The sequence below is a fragment of the Rutilus rutilus genome (assembly GCF_951802725.1).
Source record: "Rutilus rutilus genome assembly, chromosome: 6".
NCBI classification, from domain to species: Eukaryota; Metazoa; Chordata; class Actinopteri; order Cypriniformes; family Leuciscidae; genus Rutilus; species Rutilus rutilus.
Window position 1 is genome coordinate 18615291 of NC_140214.1, and position 22583 is coordinate 18637873.

The following is a 22583-nucleotide window of genomic DNA, read 5'->3' on the forward strand; positions in this document are numbered from 1 at the left end:
TGATAAACGGGCATAGTTCAAATGACTCTGTACGAAATTGGATAGTCCTTCAACCAATCAGACCAACGATCCGGGTGACGTACTTTGCAGAGCAATGCGAAAACTCCAGGCAGGCAGGAAATGTGTCACCAAACGTGTTGATCAGCGGTTTACAGAGGCAGCAGTGGAATCGAGCGATTTTTGCAGGTTATGCAAAAAAAAAACAAGAAAATTTGTGCCATTTACACCCACTTGAGCGATTTGTTTGCGCAAAAAGAAGCCACTGAGCATCGTCGAGAGGTTAAAAGGAATTGGAATTTTAGCAGACTGGAGTAATGGCTGCTGAAAGTGGAACTATGCAAATCACATGTAAAATTGTTGCAAACAGTAATTAAAAAATTGGGGGTTGGAAATATTAAAAACGTTATTTTCTGTGATTAATCTTTGCTATTTAAACATTAAAAATAATTAAAGCAGCATGAGTTTTTACCCTACTCCCTCTTGCTAGTGTTATTTATAAATGATAAATAAAAGCAGTCTGATAAGTTGCAGTTTTAAAGGTCCCATTCCATGGATTATTTTTATTATTTTATAATGTTTCCAGGGGGGCCCTTATAATGTTAGTATGTTTTTTAGATCAAAAATTGTTATAATTTAGAAATAAAAGGCATATTTCCTAGCCTGATTTCATTCCCTGGTTTGAACACTCTGTTTGAAGGGGCGTGTCTGCTGTGAGACTTCAGTGTAAACGCCCTCTGCTGTGATTGGCTGACATGCTTGCATATGAAATATCTGGCATTACATGTGGAACTATCTGGAAAACTTTTACTATTACAGCTATTATACGTTTTTACTATTACAGCTATCTGGATTAACGAATCATGAGAAGTTTTTTAAGTATTTAGACCTATTACCATCACATAAAAGGTTGCAGTGATGAGCACTGAGCAGATGACAGTCTGTTGATCGCGTGAAAGATCTTATCATTGCAACGCAGTTTCTGCACTATCACTAATGATTTCACCAATGCAAACATGAGGCATATAAATACAGTAAGAGCTTCGTTGTGCAGTGTAACAGCGTCATTGATTTCATAACGAGTTTTGGCAAGTGTCCAGATAAACTCGCGCTGTGTGATTGACAGCTTGGGCGATTGGAAAGGGATTGTTCTTTGATCGCTTTCTGTATATTAATCACAGTTTAAGTAAGATTATTTTCATCCTACTAAGAGAAACGAACGATGTGAAGAGTGATCGCTACTTCCATATTAAATCACTACTTACCGCTTGCTGGAATATAGTTGAAATTGCCCCCTTCGTCAGTATGAAACGCTGAGAGAAGTCTGCTTGATATTATTCCAGGTTAGAAAAACAGTCCGTGGTGAAATGGACAGAGCAAACTAACAACTTCGAATTAAACTTTTGCGGTATCCGATTATAGATAAACATCAACCACGTCTGTTGACATTTCGCCATCAATACGCCTGTGTTCCTGTGGGCGGAGGTTACGGTTCTAGTGACATCATTAAAGCAGGATGTAGAGGGGTGTAGTCCAATCCAGCCGTTTTTTGTAGTCAACTTCTGTTAAATAAAATATCTCGCTTGGCATTGAACTTTGAGCTTTATCATTTTACAGATATTATTTATACTCTAACAACAACATTACACACTAACTAAAGTTTGAAACATGGGATCACATAGAACGGGACCTTTAAAGTATGTCTTTCAATTATACTATAATATTTACAGGCTGTAATTATTCACTGCATCCTCAGAAATTGTATCAGTACTGGTATCACTGGCCATTAAACAAATATTTAAAATACTGTATGTGGTTTCTATATTAATATGGAGATTCAATGCAAAAAAATATATTCGTGATAAATTTGAATGTTAGGAGTGATTAAATCACAATAAATTACAGAAAACTGTAATCAGTTAGGTTTTTCGGCAGTCCTATGAATAATCATAAATAATAATATTAACATTGTTTTTAATAATTAGAAAGCTGCATTGGTGAACAGAATACTGAATAAGGATCTCAATTACTGGGGTTCAAAACTACAAACCTTTGGCAACCAGCCCAGATCTTTAACCACTATGCCAAACTTCCCCGCACTTGAACAAAGTTGTCGCATTAATCCAGTCTTATCTAGCGCTCTGCATGGAAGCAGATGTCCATCAATAATGGACCGACTCTAATAGTGTACGACTGAATGATTGATGAAAGCCTAACTGGGTTTGTGATGTGCAGCATCAGTGAGATGCTTTAGGTAAGCACTACAAATGACAGACTAGGCCGTGTGAGGGACAAGTGCAGAGAGGGAAGAGACAGATGGTGTTAAAAAAGAACTGGTGCCCAGTCAGTCTTTCATGCCCGCCTCAGCCAGATGGCTCCTTCAGAGTAGTAATAACACGCCCAGCAGTGCCTCTCTCCTCCAGTAGGGGGCACAGTGGTATCTGCACCTCTCAGTTTGGAGTTCCACCAACCCTGCTTGAACACACCTGCCTGTACATTTTGTGTAAACCTGAAGACCATGATTATCTGGTTCAGGTGTGTCTGGTGCTGTATGATACTAATGGGATAGGTCACCCAATTCACCCAAATTCTGTCCCTCCATTGAAAGTCCAGGTAACCAAAACTTAGAAGACTCAAAAAGGTCATAACGGCGTCATAATCCAAGCGGTTTAATCCAAGTCTTGTGAAAATAAAATTCATTTATATGATTAACAGATATAATGATTTTTTTTATCCAACGCATACATAGAGCACATCACATATGGTAAACATGGAAGCTAGTGTCTCACACAAACAAACATTATTGATTCTTGTGCATCAGGCAGGCACGTTTGAGCTTCCGTGTTTACCATATGTGATGTGCTTATGCATGTGCCGATTATTGTTTAGATGTGAAAAAAAAAGAGCCAAAATTAAATCTGTTCATCAAATAGATCATGTCTCTCCACAAAACTTGGATTAAACTGCGCCATTACGACCTTTTTGGATCTTCTAAATTTTGGTTACCTAGACTTTTAATGGTGGGACAGAAACCTCTCAGGTTTCAATAATAAAAAAATCTTAATTTGTGTTTTGAAGATTAACAAAAGTCTTATGGGTTTGGAACGACATGAGTTGAACGACATCAAGTAAATGATAAACTATCCCTTCAAATATGCACACAAGTTTACCTCAAACCAAATTAAAGTGCAATTATGATACAATGAGTGAGAGGAAAAATAGATTTTTACTGCTGAATCAAATGTAATATTTCTCACCTGGATATGGCACTCTGCCCTTGGTCACCAGCTCAGTCAGCAGGATACCGAAGGACCAGACGTCAGATTTAATGGTGAATCGGCCATACAGCGCTGCCTCTGGTGCAGTCCACTTAATGGGAAACTTGGCTCCTAGAGGAACAATGACACACAATCTCTAAATTACTGCAGTAGAGTCAATGGCTATTACTAAAAGCAAATGTCAGCATTTTAAAACGTCCCGTTGACTTCTACACGACTCAATTCAGTGGATAATATGACATTTAGTTGTTTGACCATTTACCAACGGTACTTTACCATTACTGTTATTGATAGTTAAAGTAGTGAAGGGAATGTGAGAATCTGTTATAAAAAACCTTCCCATACATCGATCACGAAGGAACACTAGTGAAACAGCTACAAAAACAAGTGCATGTGTCATTTTCTCTACTGCCCAGAGGCCTTAGCGCTTTCAAGACTCCCTGCAGGGAAAAATCATCATCAATTTATGTAGGTAATGGCAAGTCAACTTGTTCTTCACAATCACAGTGCATTCTGGGAGATAATGGATTCAGATAGTAATTGAGGTAATTCTGCATGATTAGATGCTGATTGCCTTGTAACTTCCAGCACAATGGCTTTGTTGCCAGTAGCAGCATTGTTCCAGACTAAAGATTGTGAGTTATATATTTCACCACGCATATTTTGTGTAAAGGTCTGATTTTGTGGATGAAAACCCCCCAGCTTGCTTTCATTTTCAAATCAAGCTTAGGGTTTATAATAATGTTTAAGGCCATAATGGGTTGAGTTACAGATGAACACATTTTTTTGGTTCATGTCACTTGTGCTTATAAAAAGTCACATTAATTAATTCACATTAAACATGGAATTATACAATTAAAAATATATATGCTGTGATTTCCATTCAGGCTCTGTAAATAGAATTTGCACAGGGGTAGAATAATAATAGTGTTTAAATTATTTTTTTATCCACTTTCTTCATCCACTATTCATTGACAACCCAGCAGAATATTATTATAGAAATATAATATAATTTTGTATAATTTTATAACATTATGCACTGCTCACATTACACACTACTGCACCGGAAAAAGAGACCAGAAATATTTCTATATTCATTTAAAATTCCCTTAGTCAGATGGCAATACGTGATTAGAATTTAAAGTGCATAATAATCGTGATTATTTCAAATATGTCCGCAATCAGATGAATCATGAACAGGAAATTATGTAATTATCGCTTCAGGCCGAATTATAGAAAGTGTTAATATTGCATTTTCATCCACATACCTTGTCTAGCAGTGTATTCATTGTCTTCAATCAGTCTAGCCAGGCCAAAGTCGGCGATCTTGCAGACCAGATTGTCTCCCACCAGGATGTTAGCAGCCCTCAGGTCTCTGTGGATGTAGTTCATCCTCTCGATGAAGGCCATACCATCTGCAATCTGGACAAGACAACAGGAAATCAAGCCTCCAAGAAACGCTTCTAAAAATCAACCTGTCATGGAAATCCTATTTTAGGAGCGTCAGAATGATGCATTTATGGGTTCAGATAAGGGGGCACACACACGTTTGAAGCTTTGGTGCTAAAAATCGACATTTTAAACCAATATTCAGATGTGAAAACAGCAGCTCCAAATAGCTGCGTGTGGGTGAAATCCAAACAGGATGATGAACACAAGCTTAAAAGAAGAAAACAGGACGAAATATTCTTGAGGGAATTTAACAAACAATCTCAGACTGAAAAACTGTCCAAAAGGTTTTCATAAGCATCGTCTCGCAAGCTGAGATGTGAGAGGGAGATTGAAGCCTCAGCCAAGCAATGCGGCAGGGATGGGAGCTCAAGGAGGCGAGAGAGTGAGCGAGCGCAGTAGGAGAGAGGAACGTGAGAGAGAAACAGCAAGCTTTTTTAAGCGAACAGAGCTGAATTGAGTGGACATTAAAGTGAAGTGGCCCCATAGGAGTGGCGGTTAAGTGCTCCAGGCATTAGGCGGGAAATGAAGATCATAGTGCCTGGGAGAGACACACGGGCAGCAGGATGTCATATCAGATATTAAATAAATATGACAGCCAGATGGAGACTGAAACTGAAACCCTGCCGCTCTGGGAGGTTCACTGAGACATGCTTCTGCTAATGATTGGGCAGCTGTGTGCTACTAAATGAGGAAGAGGCTGGTTAACAGTGGATCGGGGGTTGGGTTTCTCTCTCACCTGGGCAGCCATGTCTACTAGCTGGGGAAGCTTGAGGTACTTGCCCTCACCCTCCTTCAAGAAGTCCAGCAAACTCCCTGAAAGAGAGAGGCAAAGAGTAAAGCTTTTTTTCCCGTCAAAATTAGAATTTTTTTAAACTAGATATGAACCATATTATAATTGATAGAATATGAAAATGTATATAACATGAAATAATTAAATCATATATTATATCAAATTTTTTTTTTACATTGTGACCATCTCAACACTAAATTATAAAACGGGTCTTTTAATCATATAAATAATATAATGAAGCATAATTTATATATAAAAAAATGTTTTATAATTTGAATAATGATGTTGTAATGTAAGATAAGATATGGTTGTAACGTAAAAAATATAAGAACAATAAAACTAGTTACAAAATTGTATTCATTAAGTGGTTAATGAATATAGGTCAAGATGCTTAAAAATAAACAGGAAGTGAAAAACAAGAATGCAAGCTACCTTTGCCCATGTACTCAGTGACGATGTAAATTGGCTCCTCGGACACAACGGCATACAGGGGCACCAGCTTGTCATGCCGAAGCTTCTTCATGATCTGGGCTTCCTGCAGGAAAGCTTCAGGAGACATGGTGCCCGGCTTCAGAGTCTTTATAGCTACTTTAGTCGTGCCATTCCAAGTACCTAAAAAAATAAAAAATAAAAAAAATGAACAAAATGAGAGAGGAAAGGAAAGCAAATCAAAACAAAATGTTTTTGCAGAGCAACAACCCTGTGTAATCCAGTTATTAATCCAGAAGTGGAACTGAAGTGTTCATTCTTTGATTTTACAATAAAATGTAAATACAAAATATAACATAAAAACCCCAAATAAAGCCTAAATATTTGTCAGAAAGGATCTGAGAAATCATCAGTGGAGAAAAGTATGAAAACCTCATTAGTGGCCTCAAGACATGTGGGAACACTGAAAAATATTTTAATACCAAAAGCAAGATTTATACACAAGAAGTCCATGGAATTCCTTAAAGGGGTAATCGAATGCCCATTTTTAACAAGTATGATTCTTTAGGGTCTTCATGTAAAGTTTGTAACATACTTTGGTTAAAATTCCTCAATGGTTTTTACCTCCTTTTTACCTCCTCAAAAACCGTTTCGGTGCATGTGTCTTTAAATGATAATGAGCAACTGCTCACCCCACCCCTCTCTTCGTGGAGATGACATCATAATGCTCAGAAAATCCAAACGGCTTGATTATTGAGAGTGTTTAGACTTTTTGAGGATAAAAAAAAAAAAAAAAAAAAAAAAGGAGTGAATGGATTTTTTTCCCTTGTATGGTGGTTGTGTCAACACACTGCAAAGACACATTTATATGCAAACACCATATAAAAGTGAATTTTGCATTCGATGACCCCTTTAAGAAATCTTCCAAAACGGGTGAAGTATGTACATTTGCCAGGATAGACCATTGAGCAAACCGCTTAAACGGCAATGACAGATTGCCAGCTCATGACAAAACAGTAATGTGGAGCCTATTATGCATGTTGAAACAAACATACTCAGACAATAAGCGGAATTTCTGACATAGTTTTCTATGATGTGGCATGTTGGAGCTTGCAGTGAAGCTAGTTTTAAGAGCTGTGACGAAAGACACAGGTTCTTAATAATACACTTTCACACCTCCCTCTAGTACATAAACACTTAAGTGCTGTGGTGCATTTATAAAACAACAGACGTATATGACATTCACAGTAGAGGACAGTGGGGTGAAGTGTGCCAGGTGCTTTGGGGAATGAGTTTGAGTTCTCTGCATTGTATGTGCATTTGTCTTACCCATCCAGACCTCTCCGAAGCAGCCCTGACCCAGCTTGAGCTCCAGACGCAGTGACTCTCGAGGGATTTCCCATGCGTCTTTAGCCAGACCCTGAGTCTGGGGCTTCACCGTCGGACACACTGTGGTCAGTCGGTAGCACAACCCATCTGCATGCTCTACACACACACAAACACACACGCATAAGAGTGATGTCAGAGAGAACACAACGGTCATAAACCCTATGCAGATGAGACTAGTTTTCCCTGTAGTAAATTACGCCTGACACGCCCATATCCAGACTTCCATATCCAAATCTCAAACAAAAGGGGACCATTAAGAATAAGACTACAAAATGACCTAGGTGAGGGCAAAAGACATTCATCATTTAACCAGCCATAAAGCCAATTAATCACTGTCTTTCAACAAAATGATTAAAATCTACAAAGCGGGTCTCACAGAGAGAGCCAGACAAGGACTGATGGCCTTTCATTAAGCCTTGACATTCTTCAGATAAGATGAATCTGAACAGCAAATTTGTTTCTTTCACAGGTCCTCAGGTCTGTGACAGGTTGTATGAAATGCCTGACAACAATTAAATCCACTTCTCAGTGAGAGTTTAAACATAGACAATAATGGCGAATTGGTCCTTCCTAACAGCATCCCTTCTTCTGGCAAGATTTTCTACTACATTTCGGAACTTTGCTATGGGGACTTACAGTACTTTTATTTAGAGTTAGGATTTACACTACTGTTCAAAAAATTTGGGGGAAGTAAGATTATTCCAAACCAACGGTATACTTTTATTCAGCAAGGATGCATTAAATTGATCAGTGGTGACAGTAAAGACAGTCACAAAATACTTTTTATATCAAATAAATGCTGTTCTTTTGAACGTTCTATCAATCAAAGAATCCTGAAAAAAATGTTTCACAGTTTCCACAGAAATATAAAGCAAGAAGAATTTAACTGAACAAAATGTGTTCAATCAAAAGTATATCTTTAAAACAACAAAAACAGCGCTGGGCTTGTGGAGGCTTGTTCCAGACCAAACACAGTAGACCATTTCTAAATGGACCCCTTCTTTATACATGGTGCATTGTTAGGCTGGAACAGAATAGGTACACCCTGCTCTACTGTAAATGTTTGTTTAAGGAGATTGTATGGCTGTATGCTTGATTTTATGGACCTGCTAGCAATGAGTGTAGCTGAAAAGCCAAACCCTTAGATTAGAAGAGTGACCACATACTTTTTGTTATGTAGTTTATATCAAGTAATCCTGCTTTGAGAGCTTAACCGCTGAGGTAAACATAACACTGGTTTGATGGCTTGACAAAACCACAATAAGGAGAATCTGATGGTTTTGCTTTGTGGGGACTGACGTCAGCTACAACAACAGAGCTGTGGCAGGACACTCACGTAACGTCTCATAAGATCAAAGAAGTGTCGATGTCAAAAGCCCTCTCAGAGGTTCTCCTGTGAAAACTAAGCCAAGATTAACTGACAGTCTGGGTGAACGGGGACACGTTTCTCACAGCAGCCGTCAGGCACCTGTTAGCGCTAGTCACACTGAGACCCCTAAGCTTCAAACCAACACCCTGCCATCTCCACATGTCTGGTATTCTGGGCTTCTGTTCTCCACACTAAGTTTCTGGCCATGTCAAGTTTTGCTCAAAACCCTTAAGGTCCATTTGTATCGGAAGAAGATACAATAAACAACATTGTTTCTTTAGGTTTTTCTACACTACAGTTCAAAAGTTTGGGGTCAGTAAGATTTCTTTTAAAGAAATGTATTATTTTATTCAGCAAGGAGGAAAGAAGCAAAAAAAGCGACAGTATATATTTCAAATAAATGCTGTTCTTTTGAACTTTCTAGTATCTAATCAAAGAATCCCCCCAAAAATGTATCAAGCTTTCCACAAAAATATTAAGCAGCACAACTTTCATCATTGATAATAATAATACATTTTTCTTGCGCACAAAATCAGCATATTAGAATGATTTCTGAAGGATCATGTGACACTAAAAACAGGAGTAATAATGATGAAAATAAAGCTTTGCTGTAGGAATACATTACATTTTAAAATATACAAAATTAGAAATCAGTTATTTTTTCATTTTAAACTGCTGCTTTTACAAATAATTGCAGCCATAATTGCAGCCTTGGTGAGCATAAGAGGCTTCTTTCAAAAACATAAAAAGATATTACCAACTTAAACTTTTGAATGGTAGTGTATACATCATATAACTTCAGTAGGACTCAAAACTTGACCCAAGTGAATGTGCTAACCTGTGTAATGCTTCACCAGTTTCTGTAGAGTGTCAAACTGAGCTCTTGTGGTGATGTAATAGCCTCCACTGTCAAGCTTTCGGATTTTGTAGTGTTTCACGTTGTCTCCTTTCATCTCATCCCAGTCCCGTATTGAGAGAGAGTAAGCCCCTGCCACAATGAGAGGACGAAACAGATTAAAATATTTCTGATTTGGTTTGGTTTTGAGTACCAGTGCTGTACATGTCTTAAGATAGATAGCAATTCACTTACCTTTAGTGGTCTCACTTTCTCGGACCAAAAATGTGCCCCGCTGGTTTCCAGGAACCAGTAGCAGTCGCTCAGCATCTTTACGACCCATTTTTCCAAAGTACCATCTGTGAGATGGAAATAAATAAAAATAAATCACTTGCCCAGCCATGTTAATGTGGAGTTTGGAATGCATAAAAGACAGTCTGATGAAAACTAAACTAGTATAAAAAAAATAAAAAAAAAGTCTGATGAAGAATATGATTTTCTCTGAAAAGAAAAACTGACTTAAGTTAATCAAATTGGTCTGAATCTATCCTGAATGAATTTGTCAGTGTCCAGATAACTAGGAAAATACAACAAAAAATTTTTTTTTGCTATAAAGCAGTGAAAAAACATCAAGGTCTACTACTTAAACGTCACTACTTTTTTAATTGAACAATGCAGAATGCTATTTAATCATGTTCACTGATTTGAATATATATGAACCAATGCACTATAATATACAATAAAGCCACAAAGACCTCTGTGAAGACTTTTACAAACAAATCACTAGGCGTGTTTCCATTCCTCTCGCGATAAGTAAAATCATTCCAAAAACCATGGTAACAGATGTTGGTAGGTTTATGTACTATATCCCAGCCTCTGCACTAGCCATTATTATTAATCGAAGGAGATGTGTGTTTTCCAAGCATTATTATAGAGCTGGTAAGTCCCGCCCCTTCCGCTAACCCCACTGGACCTCTAGGTTGAAAAATCGTCAATGCAAGTGAATGTGAGAAAATAATAATTTTCTGGTCCCGTTTGAATTTTGCCATGAATGTGAACATATGTTGTCTGTGAATTTGTAATATAATTTTTCGTGTGAAGAATGCTACAATTTAGCGGGTAGTAGAAGTTTGATACGGTTAGACTTTGTGTGAGAGCACTTTGTGGACTACAACTCTTCGCTGCTTTCGATTACATCAGACGGGAATCTGAAGAAAGAACAGCCCATTTTGTTTGAATGGTGACATTTGGGTACAAAACACACAGGCATCTCGATCTGTCTCCATAGATTATCGCAGCATTAGCACCGTGATTTGACAAGTGGAGGGAAAATGTGTTAAGGGGTGACGTCTCATAGGCGACATGTAGTCTTTCTCGTTATGTCTTTTCCACAACTGCTAGCCAAAGAATCATACAATATACTGTCAAACTCGTAACATGAAAAATTATATAAAAAAATTCACAGACAACATATGTTCACATTCATGGCACAATTCAAACGGGACCAGAAAAGAATAATTTTCTCACATTCACTTGCATTGACGATTTTTCAACCTAGAGGTCCACTTGGGGTTTTACGGATGGGCGGGCCTTATTATACAGGCCTTATTATACTTGTGAGTGGCACATATGAGGTGTTTCTGGGTGTTTCTCCCTCATATCTGCTTCGAGGTCTTGATTGTGGCATTTATTTGAGGTTTAGAATCCATTATTCCTGTAATTCTTTTGTCTTATATGAAATGAATAAAGAACTCTGTCTCATATTCTGTCCAAACATACCGCATCATCTACGTCAGGTGACCTGTAAATGCAGTTTTGCGAAATATTTCTTTTTTGAATTGCCTGAAAAACCACCTCATGCGAGCTTAAAACCTTTTTTGCAAAAAATGGGAGTTTTTGCGCAATTGACGTGTTTCCATTGGGTGCATTTTCAATTTGCGCAATTTGAAGGGTAATGGAAACGTGGCAACTGAATCACAATTGATTCACTAAAATAGATGGTTTGAACCAATTTTCAGAAATTAACAACTTAAATCAGAGAAAAAATATATATTTTTTAAATCTTTAATGAATGAATGAACATGATCATGATTCAATTTTGTCTACATTTAAAGGGCATTTTAAAGTCAAAAACTGACTTAAAATAACTAAAATAAAATAATGCGTTAAAACATTTGCAAAGTGAAAAATGGCAAAGAATGAAAGCAAAGCTTGTACAGAGAAGTACAACAGAAAACCCACGCCAAGTGAAATAATAGGGGTGAAAAAGGGAGTAACACTGAAAGAGAGACAGATGTAAAGTTTGTAAAAAAAAAAAAAAAAAGAAGAGTCTTTTGTTTTGCAGTCATGTGTTTGTTGGTGTGTTTGTCAGCACCAGGGCTCTGGGCGTACGTGTGACCGGCCATCACGCTCTCTTAATTACGGCATGAAGGGATGAGATGATTGGATAAGCACAGGAGGAGAGGAGTTACTTACTCTTCCGCTTGGATGGAGTCTGCAGGGGCCACGTAATTACTGGGAATGTAGCCCTTCTGCCCCGTGTTGATGGAGCGAGCCTCCCACCAGTCTCCCTCTCTATGGGCCAAAGCAAAATACACAACCGAGTTATCATACTCATGTCCTTCACCACAAACAGAACAGTATCAACAGTAAAAATGCAGGGAAGTGAAGGAATTTAAAGTGTATGATTAAAAATGTCAGGGTCGTTACAGAAGGAAAAAATTTGAGCAGTGAGCATTTATTGAATGCTAAGCCTGGCTAGTGGTTCAACAGATGGCCCATTATGGAAATACATTAAGCCAGACAGATTTCGCCCTCGACGAACTTGGAATACAATGATGGATTAAAAAAGAAAATAATTAAATAAATAAATACACAGACACATATCCATGTTTGTATGACTATCTTTGACATTCATTGATGTAATGCAATCCCAAGCCCCTTACCTGTACCATCACAACTAAATGGCTAACCCTAACTTTAACCCTAAAACCAAATGTTAACCCTTAAACAGCCCTTTAAAGGGGTGTCAGAAGTGAAGACCTGCCAAAAGGTCCTCACTCCAATGGGCTAAAACTCGAACTGGTCACAAAGATACCGGTAGCTATATAATTTAATAAGCTATATAAAGCTATATTAATTTTTAAAAAGCTAAATAAGCTATATTCATTTGGTGGTTGCAAATTTCTGGGAATTTTCAAAGTTGGAAACTTTCCATGGGAATTAATGGGAATATATGGGAATTAATGGAAATAAATTAGAAATTTGCAAAATTGCAGGTTAGCCTATAACAGAGAAATTAAATGTTGTGTTAAAAAAAGCATCTTGCAGCATAATCTTGGTAAAAACAACCAGATTGCATGCAAATTCAGTTTTTAGTTTCTACCCTGCACATTTCTCAATCACATGCACACAGCAAACTACTGACTGCAGGGCTATTGAGGCCACACCCCTGAATCAGGGGGAATATGTTTATTTAATTCAACACGCATGCTTTTTTGTTGTTCAATGAAATAATCAATGAAAGTTCAACTCACAAATAAATCAAAGTCAAAAAAGTCATTTTTTAAATTTGTATTAGATTGCATGCATGTCTGCTTAAGGGCCAAACAAAATGTTTACATTTATGTTTGTATCTGACACAGTTTGTATAAATTACCCCAAATTTCCAATTAATTCCCGTTAAGTTTCCAACTTGGAATATTTCCAAACTTCCCCAACTTTTCTGGAAATGTTCTGCCCCTTTGCAACCCTAGTTGGTATGCATTATGTATGTATCCATCTATATATATCTATACACAGACACACACACTTATTTATTTACTTCATCCTTAATGCAGCACGACATGCTCAAGCCATGTCACCCCGGAGTGGACGTGAGCGTATGAGCAGAGGAAAGGAACTCACGTGTTGTTGATGATCTGAAATCTATCGCCTTTCTTGAAGGAGAGGTCATCTGATGTCCTGGCTTCATAATCATATAAGGCCACAAAGAAAGTTATGCCACCTGCAAGAAAAATCAATGTAGGTTGAATGTTTAAAGGTTGTGTAAAGAAGCAAATCACAGGCTCAGACAATACAATAATAGTACGTTAATGGCTAGTTAGCTGCCAAGTAACTTCATTTTTTACATTTGAAATTACAGCATTACATGCTATTTCAGCCACATAATAGAGTTTGGTTAAGCATTTATAGACATGTTAAATGAGGTGTTCATTGATTTTTGTTCCTGGCTTGGTCATCTCTACAGACAGTTATCATTAGCCGGCTCGCTCTTTGTCCTGGCTACATAAACAATGGGATTTTCACAAGCATGGTTTATGGATGGCCCAGTTGGACGCAAAGAAGAAATACGGCAGAGCTAAGATGGTTTTAAGTGTGAGGGAGGACAAAAGGAATGGGTTGGATTAAACCTAAACAGGCCCCCGAGAACAGATTATCCATTAGTGAAGAACAGAGGGCCGATAACGACCAGCTGATTACATCCACTATGCCACACACACACACACACACACACACAGGCCTGCCAAGTCAAGAAGCCTAACGGGTATGACATGTACATGGGTATTGTCGATTTTTCTGTTTGGCTAATAAATTGGATCAGGTTTGAACCTACAGACAAAGTGTCGATGATGAGTAATTAGGGTTGTCACAAAAGTAAAATTGCAGTAGTTGATACCGCTACCAGGTGATTTCTTTAATACAACTGCAATACACAGCAAAAACTATACAAATAATAATATATGAATTATTGTTATAATTAATGTGTATTGTAATTGCAAATATAACATAAATGTTAATCATTTAAAAAGTGTAATATAAAATATACATAATATTGTCATCATTAATACAAACAAATGTGCATTGTAATTGTAAAAATCAGTTAATACACAGCTAGCTGTGGATTATCCCACTTATACCATGGTCATTTGCCAGCACTGACAAGTTAAAGTTGTTATTGATGCTTGCAATATTTGACAGGAAGGATACTTTTTTTTTTTTTTTTTACGACAATTATGGCTTGCTAGATCTAGCATTCTGCCCACTTTGAATCAGTATATATCAGTATACTGATTTATATATGTATATATTTATTTTCCAGCTCATAGCATCATGTAATCTTCAAGTATTTCTCAGGTAAGCAAACATTATTTTTTTTCAAGTAATTATTGGAGTAAACAGACAGTAATTGGCTAAACAACAAAGAAATAATCAGTACAAGCACTTTTTCATTTATTTTGTCAATCTTGTTGATTGATAATTAACAATATACTAGATACGATTAGAGAGCTATAATAAAATGTTATTAAAAATATATATTTGGTTGGATGTAAACAGCAAAGACTAATGAAAAGATCAGACATTTTGACACAAATGTTATGTTTATATTAATATACTGCAGGACAGTCATCTTGACCAAGTAGTGAACATCCACATGCACAGAATACTTGGTACCACCGGTATTGTAGAAAGACTGGTTGCATTTATTTTAGTATTGACATCTAACATCCCTAGATTATAACAGCAATATGTGAACAGTTTCAAAGATGCCAGAAATAATATATTTTATGTGGGTGAGCTGGGTACACTGTCTTCTGCCCGCCCACTGACATTGACAAGATCTTAAAAACTCTCCAGATTTTCCCTGGAGACGATTTCCATCAGAGCACAGTGGATTTAGCAGTTAAGCAAAGACTATCAGATGAACAGCTCTTTCCCTGTGACAAGACATGATGTGATAATTACACTATTTATAGCCCGACTGAATAAAAACTGTGCCGTTTACAGAGAACACACAAAGATCTAATTCTTTCAGTTTTCTGCTGTAGACACACATCACATTTATACCCAGCCTCTTAGAGTCAGGGAGAGCAAAACTTGGTATCAAGAGATCTCTTCAGGGCACTGCCTTAAGCATAACAAAGAAATGATCACTGAACAAAGAGGAATAAATCACATTAGTTCCCCTCTCCTTTTTATTCAGGCCTATTACAAATGCAGTTTGTAATTCTAATTTAATGAAACACACTGGATATATTGTTTTAGTGTCCTCATTTACATAACATCTGGCTTCCATGAACTCTGATTTCATAAAAGTGCTTACATACACAAACAAAACACCAAACACAACCTTTATCCTCATGGTGACCCTGAGCCTTTGAATGAGCTATGGTGCTATAGATGCCATATTTAATGTGAGAAATTAATACAAATTTGTCTGTGAGGGATATATAAATGTTGAAATTGTTAAAATCAGTCACACCTTAGTGGGACCAATAAAATATTTTATTTTTCATTCTGGTTATATAAACATATATTATATATAAAAATTAATTTCAAAGATGTGATTATTTAAAAGCAGTTCAAATGCTTCTCATTTCTGCACATAATTAATGCAGACGGTTATTGCCTATTTATCTTTACATTTTCATAATGTTAAATAAACTGAATTACTGGTATATAAGCACCAAAAAGATTGTACGAATGATCTTCAGTTAGCATACACAAAGACTATTTCATGTCAGTTTCTGCCTTATAAATCCCCGCTTTATTCCTTATTTTGATGTAGGATAAAATCCTTTAATCCGTTACATTTAAGATCAAATCAATCGTTTGTTCGTTTTATAAATGAGGCCCCTGGAATGCAGAAATGTCAAAACCCGTGATCCATGAGGCCAGACCTGATATCAGACATCGGATATGGTTTCTTAGGAATTCTTGTTTCCTTAGACAAAGCTACTTCACAGAGGTTCAGGCAGAGCTCTTATCGCTCATCCACTCACCTGTGACGGCACCAGGGAAGGGGCTGCTCACAGCAACAGTGGAGAAGGAAGAGGAGGCTCCACCGAAGGGTGTGATGACAGAGGAGGAGCCACCGAATGGGGTGAGCCCAGTTGTGCGGCTGTTGTAGTTGTTGGTGGGGCCCTTCAGGGCAGGTGACTGGCCCATCTGGGTGGGGTCTGGTCCGTAGAGACCCATGTGTGAGCCAGGGGTGGGATTGGTGGGATCTGGTCGGTACTTCTGTGTAGGACCCTTGTCCTCTTTACTCTTGACACAGCCCATAGTCAAGCCTGTGGAAAGAGGAGTTCATATTTACCAGATCTCATGGCATTTTCCCAAAGGAATGCAATCTTGACCTATCATAGCAATTGCAACCATTTATGGCACATTGGAAATCTGCACACACATACACACACACACACACACACACACACACACACACACACACACACACACACACACAAGTACACTAGCATTCAAAGGTTTGGGGTCGGTATTCAATACGATTTTTTAATGTTTTTGAAAGAAGTCTCTTATGTTCACGAAGGCTGCAATTATTTGATCATAAATAATTGAGCACCGTAAAAACAGTAATCTTGCCATTACAAGTACATTTTAAAATGATCATTTTCTATTTTAATATTTTTATTCCTGTGATGGCAAAGCTGAAATTGCAGCATCATTACTCCGGTCTTCAGTGTCACATGATCCTTCAGAATTATTCTAATATGCTAATCTGGTGCTTAAGAAATGTTTTTTAATATGACCAGTTTTTGTGGAAACCGTTATACTTTTTTTCAGGATTCTGTGATAAATAGAAAGTTCAAAAGAATAGCATTTATTTGAAATATAATTTTTTTTAACATTACAAATGTCTTTACTGACACTTTGGAACAATTTAATGTGTCCTTGCTGAATAAAAGTATACATTTCTTTAAAAACATCTTACTGATTCCAAAATTTTAAACAAATGTGTACATTTATAACACCATATACATTGTTATATTACCATTGTATTATCTGAAAAACTAGATGTGATGGTGTTTCTAATACAACGGTCGAGGCAGTGACCGTAAATTGGACAACTTTCTCCGACTGCTCTAATGAATCTTTTTTTTTTTTTACCTGGAACATTCTTCAAAATATGTTTTCATACAGGTTTGGAAAGACGAGTAAATTACGTCAGAATTTAACTATCCTTTTATGTTTTACCCATAACTCAAAGTATGAGCAGGAGCACCACAACTCATTTTAAGATTGTTTCCTTAACATGACACACAAATGAAAGTGGATGAAATGCAGAATGAAAGTGGGCATAAAAAGATGACAAACATGGAAAATGTTTTCACAATGAAGGAACCCCAAATCAGACCTCAGCACGAGCATCTGCTTCCTGTTACTTGCCAAATCAAAACTGCTTTCAACAGACTTGCCGTCATTTCACAGCAATGCACATGTCAGAGTTAATCACACAAGCGTCTTTTGAGCAGAGCTGGGTCACAGATTGATGTCCCTAACAACCCACACAAACGTGTCAGGTCGTGTTGACTGCTCCGTGTGGTCAATGTGATAGGAGGGCTTTGCCCTCAGAGACAGAGCTCGAGAGAGATGACAGTATAATCTCCAGACGTCCCGTCCCTGCTTGTGTTTCTGCCAGGCCTCTTTGTCTGGGATGCACTAGGCACAGAGCAGGCACACATGTGCCGGAGAATGAGGAATGCGAGCGTGGCCTTAAAGCAACAGGTGGCCTTGAGAGGAGGGTTACAAGACGCAACAGGGCCACCACACATGGAACACAGATAGCTGGGAAAAACAGACGACAGACAACAAGATATAGAGTGCAGCAGTCGTGTTACGGAAGTAAAAATCCCATTCATTTTCTCCATAGAGGAATTGATTTTGAACAATAACTTGTAAACCTTTAAAGACAGACCAACAGTAAGATACAACTTTGAAGGTATATGCTTTTGAAGCTATCTGCCCATATTGTTTTAACTCATTTTTTTTTTTAAATAACAGTGGAATTCCTAAACCTACATCGCACAAAAATATGTAACGCCCACCCACTGCCATGAAGCGATTTATTATGTATTTTGATATGCTGAATTCAGATGTGACATTTAAAGTGTCCCTATTATGCTTTTTCGAATATTCCCTTTCATGCAGTGTGTAATATAGCTGTTTGTGAATGCAAACGTTCTGCAAAGTTGTAAAGTCAAAAGTGCACGATAAATAAAGATGAAGAAAAAATAAATCCCTCCCAAAAGAAAGAATCGACTCTGAACCGCCTATACGAGTCACTTGTAATTCGAATCCCACTGTGTGACATTTCTACGTCACTGGAAAATACATCTGCATAATGCCCGCCTATTTTGTACGTTGTCCGCCCACGGACAAGCTTGACCAGCCCTCAAGCGTCATTTTATTGACGACTGCTTCTCAAATCTTGAAGTACAACGAGGGAATTGCAAAACGCTTTCTCTTGAAAGACGGGTCAGTACCCAGTTTATTTGGACCAGCTTGCTCCCCAGAATCACAACCTGTAAGTATGAATCATTATTAATGTATATATTTTCTACCGGGAGTTCAAAATACATAGTTTTGTGTTTTATATTGTGTAAGTTTCCGGCTAACTCACATTATTACGGTCTTACTGAAATAGTTCTGCTAAGCAGTTGTGGGCCACTATTACCTAAAACTGTGTCTATTAATGCAGATTGTCTGTCGAATAAAGATAAAGGATTGAGCATGATTTGTTTTACAAACATTTATGTTACATCATTCATTCACGTTAGAGCTGTGCTAACGTATGCACTGTTATTGATACAGTTCCTGCATGTGCACCACAATAAATTAGAAATATACACACCGGTTTGTTGATGGACATACACTTGTTAATGCAGATGGTGAGGAATTACAGTTGCAACATCTCATAATGTAAAGGTAAACAATGAGTCCGCACACCAGATCGCTAAGGAGCATTTTCTGGTGTGTATTTCATTGTTTACCTTTGCAACTACTTGTCTGCCCAGCACCCAGTTTTATTGTTTTGGATGTGCCTTTGAACTCTATAACATCTCATAATGTCCCTCAAAATGAGTAATGTATTGCTTAGAAACATCCTGTTCAAGTCGTCCTTGCGATGGAGGTTCGGGTTGAATAACTAGTTCTGCCAATGTTTCATCTTCGAACTCGCGCTCTGATTGATATGGTAAAATCGACGTCACTGTTACTGTCTTTACAGTGTGTACAATCGCTGAGTTTTAGGAAGCCTCTTGAGCTGAAGTTCAGTTATGGTAATGGTCATCTAGCTTCCGACAAGTACTGTACACGGTAGACCAATCACAACAGACTGGACCGTCTGGCCAATCAGAGCAGAGTAGGCTCGCGGAAAAGCGGGGGATTTAAAGGTTTACATCTCAGGGATTTAGAGAGACTGATTCATCTGACGAGTCGTTTGGGGATCATTGAAAAACGTGGTGATGTTCAATGTATATTTTGAAAAAATTAAACAGTTTTTTTTACCTTTGATGCATATAAACCTGTTGTACAGTAGGAGACCTCCAAAACTAAATTAGGAGGCTTTAAAATAGCATAATATGGGTACTTTAAACAACTGATTGGCTAATTTTTCCAAGATATTTAAGTTTTTACATTTTACGTCTATGTGTATTTTACAGATTGAACCTGTTACCTTTCCTGTTTTATTAATATATTTAATAAAAATCCAGTCAAAGATGTTTTTAGTCTTCTCTTTATTACTCACTAGTACCTTAATCTTTTTTTTTTTCAGATTTTAAATTTTTTTGCTTCAAATCAAAGTTTGTAATGCTTATTTACCTCATAGGTGGCAGGTTTGGTTCATAGCTTATAACTCGCAAATTAAGACTTTTTAAAAATCCCTATCGAAAGAAAAGGCCAATGGATGTGGGAGGCCCTCTATAGAGGGGACTGTTTCAAGTTTTGAAAAGGGAAAAATTCAAGCAAAACGATAACGTGATAAAGAATGGTTGAGCATGAGTGGTTAGCTTGAAGTGGGCTGAACATGTCCTGACACGTTAACTGTATCTGCTCCTTTTGACCTGCGAGGAAACAGCTAGAAAGGTGTCACCTCCTCAGGACAGGATAAGCCAATGATGGGTGCTTGTAAACATGCCAGAATTGGCTTTAATCAATCCCAGCTCTGAGAAGCGGCAGACACAAAGCAATTGAAGAAAGATCTGACCTCTGATGGAGTCATATAAAGCTCAGCACTACATCATCTGCTTCTAATACCCATAATGCAATTTCAAAGGCTAGGCCTGGGGGGACCGCAGCATCCTATCAATGGAGAGAAAATGTATACATACCCCTTATATAGGAGTGGGCGATAACGATATATATCCCGATTAGGGATGTGCACGAGTACTCAGATGTAACAGCGATGATCAATCATGAAAATGATCATTGCCGTGACTTCCTGATTAGTTATTGCTGCATTTTGGGTGGTACCTGGCGGTCCACAAAGGTGAACTAAAATGATACTGGATTTGAAAGCATGCAGTGATGCCTGAAATCACTTAAATCAGTATGTTGTTGTTTGATTAACATTAATGACACAGACAGCAGCAAGTATATTGGCTACCGTCACTTTAAGACCGAATGCAATGATCTAATATACTGATATACATGCACTCTTACTCATTATTTCTCAACTGTTTTTATTCACTTAAGACATAAATGACTGTTTAAGAGGATAATCACAAAGATGGGCATATTGACACATATGTGTATGAGTATGTGTGTATATTCGCTCACGCCCTGAACTCAGTTCAGTACTCATGAGCAGCAGTTTCATGTGCGAGCGCATCAGAGACAGCACGTATATAACAAAATGAGTTCTCTTTCGCTGCTATTTCAACGGTTTAAAATCACTTGTTTTTAAAAAGCAATGCTTGAAAATGCATGCAAATCATAAGCTTTAGTGATGGCGCAGCACAGCAATGTCACATGAGCGTGTAATCATTAGAGTCCAAACTCTCTACCGGTTAATCGTGTCTACCGGTATATCGCCTACCCCCACCCTTACAGATGAGATTCAATCAATTTAACCTCTGAATCTTTAAGTCTAAAAATCATTTACACCCGATCTACAAGTGAGCATGTGTCATGACTCATGATGCTAATAAAACATCACTCCCATTATTGCAAGTGTGAGATCACTTTTTTTCTGTTTCTTGATCAAATAAATGCTGCCTTGGTAAGCTTGAGGCTTCTTCCAAAATAATAAACAAAATCGTACCAACATCAAACCATTCTGCCAGCTTATAATTACATAAGACTTTCCATAGACTACCAATACTGTAGAAACATAGGTATCATTACTTTTTTAAATATAGTACTGACTTGGTTCTAAAGAACTGGTACTTCATACATACATACCTAGCTCAGAGACACAAGGATGTACTCCAAGCCTAATCAATGGCTCAACTCTCTCATCTTGTGTACTTTTGGAGATCATCATATTATAAAAAAGGACAGAACATCACCACAAGTACTTGTTTGGGGTCTGTTAAGAAAGCTCTTTATTTGAAAAGCAGCATGTGTAATAGGGAAATTGAAAGCTAAGAAGTGAAAAAAGACAGGGGATTGGAAAAGTCAGGGCAGGCATATACAGAAAGTAGTTCGCAAATGTGAGGATTATTGGCAAACAATGAGAGGTCTGTGCCTATAGAGGGTTGAAAGAGCATTAACAGTGTGTACACATCAGTGGTACGGATGGATGGGCCCTATTTTCCTTGCTCAGATGAACTCTGCACTGTATATCCACACATGTACATCTTCACAAACATGGCTTGACTGAGTGGTGCAAGCTGGGTCATACATTCCAAACCAAGTCATTACAACTTGCTCAGCTATTATGGTTGGAGCTTGAAACAACTACTAGTCTAGTATTATGAGAAAGCTAGGAGGTCAAAGAACATCTTATCTTCTTATCACCCTTTAGTCATTTCCTCTTCATCCCCAACACTAGCACAGATTGGAAGCTTAGGCTTATTATGAGCTTTAAGGGCCATTTAGTGCTCTGTTTAGGCTAACAGTGACAGTGCATAAGACCCGGATTCGACCCCAGCGCGAGGGTGTGTGGGGCTCCTCATTTCAAATCCCCTGATCTGAGTCCTGAAGGTATTTAATCCCACTAGTTCCACTGTCTAATCTTCTAGAGGACAGCGTGGCCCCGATGGCGCTGACATAGATCCGGACCACACCAAACACACAAGGTCA

General features: G+C 37.8%; 1 protein-coding gene across 1 annotated transcript in view; it reads right to left on the reverse strand.

Annotated features, from left to right (window-relative positions):
- Positions 1-22583, reverse strand: part of yes1 (YES proto-oncogene 1, Src family tyrosine kinase) — a 31775-nt gene that overhangs the window by 2930 nt on the left and 6262 nt on the right. Inside the window, exons 2-11 of the mRNA XM_084412308.1 lie at positions 16322-16609; positions 13446-13545; positions 12015-12113; positions 9795-9898; positions 9543-9692; positions 7276-7431; positions 5950-6129; positions 5464-5540; positions 4544-4697; positions 3255-3386 (exon numbers count right to left, since the gene is read on the reverse strand). Coding sequence (XP_084268434.1) covers positions 3255-3386; positions 4544-4697; positions 5464-5540; positions 5950-6129; positions 7276-7431; positions 9543-9692; positions 9795-9898; positions 12015-12113; positions 13446-13545; positions 16322-16601 — 1432 coding nt within the window. The 5' untranslated portion in view covers positions 16602-16609. The remainder of the gene's footprint in view (positions 1-3254; positions 3387-4543; positions 4698-5463; positions 5541-5949; positions 6130-7275; positions 7432-9542; positions 9693-9794; positions 9899-12014; positions 12114-13445; positions 13546-16321; positions 16610-22583) is intronic.